We start from the raw sequence: 3214 nt of genomic DNA on the forward strand, positions 1-3214 counted from the left end.
CTTCTCAGTCAGTAACTAGGACAACGTAGTTTTAAAACAATAATGTCTGCTCTTAAACTGGGATTTGGGCTATTTGGATTCTGGTATGTTTGAGAAAGTTCACCCGAGTCCACAATTAACGTTTTATATCCTTTGGACTCAGAAATCAATCTCGTCAAGTGGCATTTTTTATAACAATTGCTAGCAAAATTGGATTTAAAACGGTATTGATTCCGCTCAGCAAATCAAATCTAGCTGTTAATGCAGAATATATTTGTTCCCGTGTTTGTTCAGTCGTCTATATACCCTCAATTTAATCTGAGGGTTTTATATGCTGGACAAATCCCTTCGTGTCCCAGATTGACAGTGTCTCCAAAATCACGACATCAACAGCAGGGAACCACCGAGATTAGCCCCAAAGTGTCTCACATTAGATCGACTACCAACGACAGAATTATACTGCTTACTGGAAATTGAACACATTTTCCTCAATTATATTTCTGTCAGAGTTGAGAGATGTTCTGTATCTGCTCAAATATTCATCCATTCGGTGGGATGGAAAATAAGCTTATTGGGCTTGTTTGCGCTGTCCACACAGCAGGTCTGAAAGGATTATCTCATGTCTAGGCAACCAATATAATGGGAACAGTAAATAGGTCGACTCATTTCAATAATACTTAGCCTACTACATTAGGGATGGTGGTGCCATCCCTAATTATCCATCTCAAAATGTCTGCTCATTTCAGCTCTGTCCTGATTTCTATGGCAAACAGGAAACAATGTGCTTGATCAAATATGTGTTTTTTTATTTCTTCAGATCACAATGTCTAAACGTGGAGAGGTGTCTGAGCTGGTCAGTTCCCTGGGCTGGCTAGAGGAGGACATGAGCTCCCAGGATGGAGAGGGAGGTCTAGAGATGGGGGGCCGCTATAGTCTGGGCCCTGAGGGCCTCGGAAGCATTGGGCATGGCAGCGAAGGCATTGAGGATCAGGAGGAGGAAGACATTTATAATGATGGTGATGAGGAGGCTGGAATGGACGGAGAGAACGAGGCTCCAAAACGGAGGGGCCCCAAGAAGAAGAAGATGACCAGAGCCAGACAGGAGAGGTTCAAGGCGAGACGCAGCAAAGCCAATGCCCGCGAACGCTCCCGCATGCACGGGCTAAACGATGCGCTAGAAGTGTTACGCAAGGTCATGCCCTGCTACTCCAAGACCCAGAAACTGTCCAAGATCGAGACCCTGCGGCTGGCCCACAACTACATATGGGCCCTGTCTGAGGTGCTGGAGAGCGGTCAGTCCCCAGAGAGCCACGGCTTCATAGAGATGCTGTGTAAAGGCCTGTCCCAGCCCACTAGCAACCTGGTGGCTGGGTGTCTCCAGCTGGGGCCTTCAGCCCCCTTGATGATCAACAAGCTGGATGAGAAGCCCTGTGGCGCTCTGGGAGTCGGGGGTGGTCTAGGGGGCCAGCCTTGTGGTCATCAACCACTGAGTGGTCACTACCCCTCTACGGGCCTGCCTAGCCCTCCCTACGGTTCACTGGAGGCCTCCCACCTACTCCACATGAAAAGCTTCAAGGGAGTGCCCTACGAGCAGCACCCCTCCCCTAAAGATTGTAGTAGCAATGGCACCCCCCCTTACGACGGGCCCCTCACTCCTCCCCTCAGCATCAGCAGCAACTTCACCCTGAAGCAAGAGCCCTCCCCCCACGAGGCTGAGAGGAACTACCCCTCCCACTACCTTTCGTCCCTTCCCCATTACCCCCCCACCTCTCTGGGCGGGCTGCCAGGGCCTCAAGCCTACCTCTTCCAGGCCTCACGCTACGAACTGCCCCTAGACATCCAGGCCTTCGACTCCTTCCCTCCACCACACATGATCGCCTCACAGATGGGCACCATCTACAGTGAGTGAAGGGGAAAGTGAAGCTGCGTGGCCAGGGGAGAGATCTGTACAGAGCCCTGCCTCTGGTCCTGCAATCCTGCTGCCCATACGTATAGGCCCGTGACTCTATGAATTACTGTGTAGAGAGACAATGATATGACATTTACACGGTCTGCTATCTTACTCTGGGAGACTGTAGAATGCTCAGAGAGAGACTCAACAACCTACCTGATCATAAAGAACTACTGAAAAGATAAAGATACACCCTTAATAGTATTATTCATTTATTCTCATTGTTTATTGTTTCTATTTCTGTCTGGATAAGTCCTCCCCCAGTTCCTATTACAGGCTATGTAGCTATAATACTTGTTATTGTTTACCAAATCAGATATCCAGGTATATGCACTGACTGCACACTGTCTCAGATATCCATGACCAGGCATCTCCACTAAATGGCTCTACACAGTCTACGCAAACAGAGCCTACTGAGGTCCGTTTGCGTCACGCATTCCAAAAATCCTGCGAAATAAATGTACGTAGAACTAGGTAGAGAGCAAGACTGTGTAGACCCCTTAAAACCTAGGGGTACTTGGGTAGAAAGTCCTCAGTGTGCCTGACGATGAGGAGGAAGTGACACAATGTTGTTCTACCCTCATTTACTATAACTTCTGCCCTTAGGCCAATACTGTAGCCAGTATCCTATTAGCTGTATGAACAGAAATTAATTTAATTTATATCTGTATTTAATATTTATTTTTTATAACTATTGTCTGTTCCTTTTTGCATTTTCTCAGCACTGTTTTCTGTTTTGCTGTCTTCTTCGTGCAGTGCATTGTCAGTCACTGGCAGCTTTACTGATGAAGTATTACAATTATTTATTTGAAGTATCTTTCAAGTATTTCTCAGTTTTGGTGTCGATCGCTACTTTGTCATACTATTTTTGTAAATATTTTGCTGTTTCGCACTTAATTGAATAAATATTCGTATTATATACTATTTCTGTTGCAACACATTGTGCCATGGTTTGAAGTATTTTCACCTAAGGGAAATTAGGACGGGTCAGATACAGTCTACCAGATACAGTATATCAGTTTCAGCCGCACATCATTTACTCCATAGTGCCATTAGATATGGATAGGTATATCACCAGTGGACTTTAAAAAACAGTCAAGGTCCCATATTAGGACAGAATATGTCTTTGTTCCTCTGTTGGTTTAACAATCCCATAATAAAATATACAAATAGGGGCATCTGTTATGGATCCCAGGGATACCTGAAAAGGGACTGTTATGGATCGCAGGGCTACCTGAAAAGGGACTGTTATGGATCCCAGGGCTACCTGAAAAGGGACTGTTA

At 46.0% G+C, this 3214-nt stretch overlaps 1 protein-coding gene across 1 annotated transcript; it reads left to right on the plus strand.

The window, feature by feature from the left end:
* The first annotated feature begins 799 nt into the window (after window positions 1-799).
* On the plus strand, window positions 800-2665 carry LOC139416856 (neurogenic differentiation factor 4-like). Its single transcript, XM_071165992.1, has one exon. The coding sequence runs from the start codon at window positions 803-805 to the stop codon at window positions 1886-1888; it is 1086 nt and encodes a 361-aa protein (XP_071022093.1). The 5' UTR covers window positions 800-802; the 3' UTR covers window positions 1889-2665.
* The last annotated feature ends 549 nt before the right edge of the window (window positions 2666-3214 follow it).

Source organism: Oncorhynchus clarkii, chromosome 9, assembly GCF_045791955.1.
Source record: "Oncorhynchus clarkii lewisi isolate Uvic-CL-2024 chromosome 9, UVic_Ocla_1.0, whole genome shotgun sequence".
In the NCBI taxonomy this organism is placed as follows: Eukaryota; Metazoa; Chordata; class Actinopteri; order Salmoniformes; family Salmonidae; genus Oncorhynchus; species Oncorhynchus clarkii.

What these genes read in the sequence shown, in the direction of transcription:
- LOC139416856 (XM_071165992.1), top strand. Translation starts at nt 803, where the DNA reads ATGTCTAAACGTGGAGAGGTGTCTGAGCTGGTCAGTTCCCTGGGCTGG.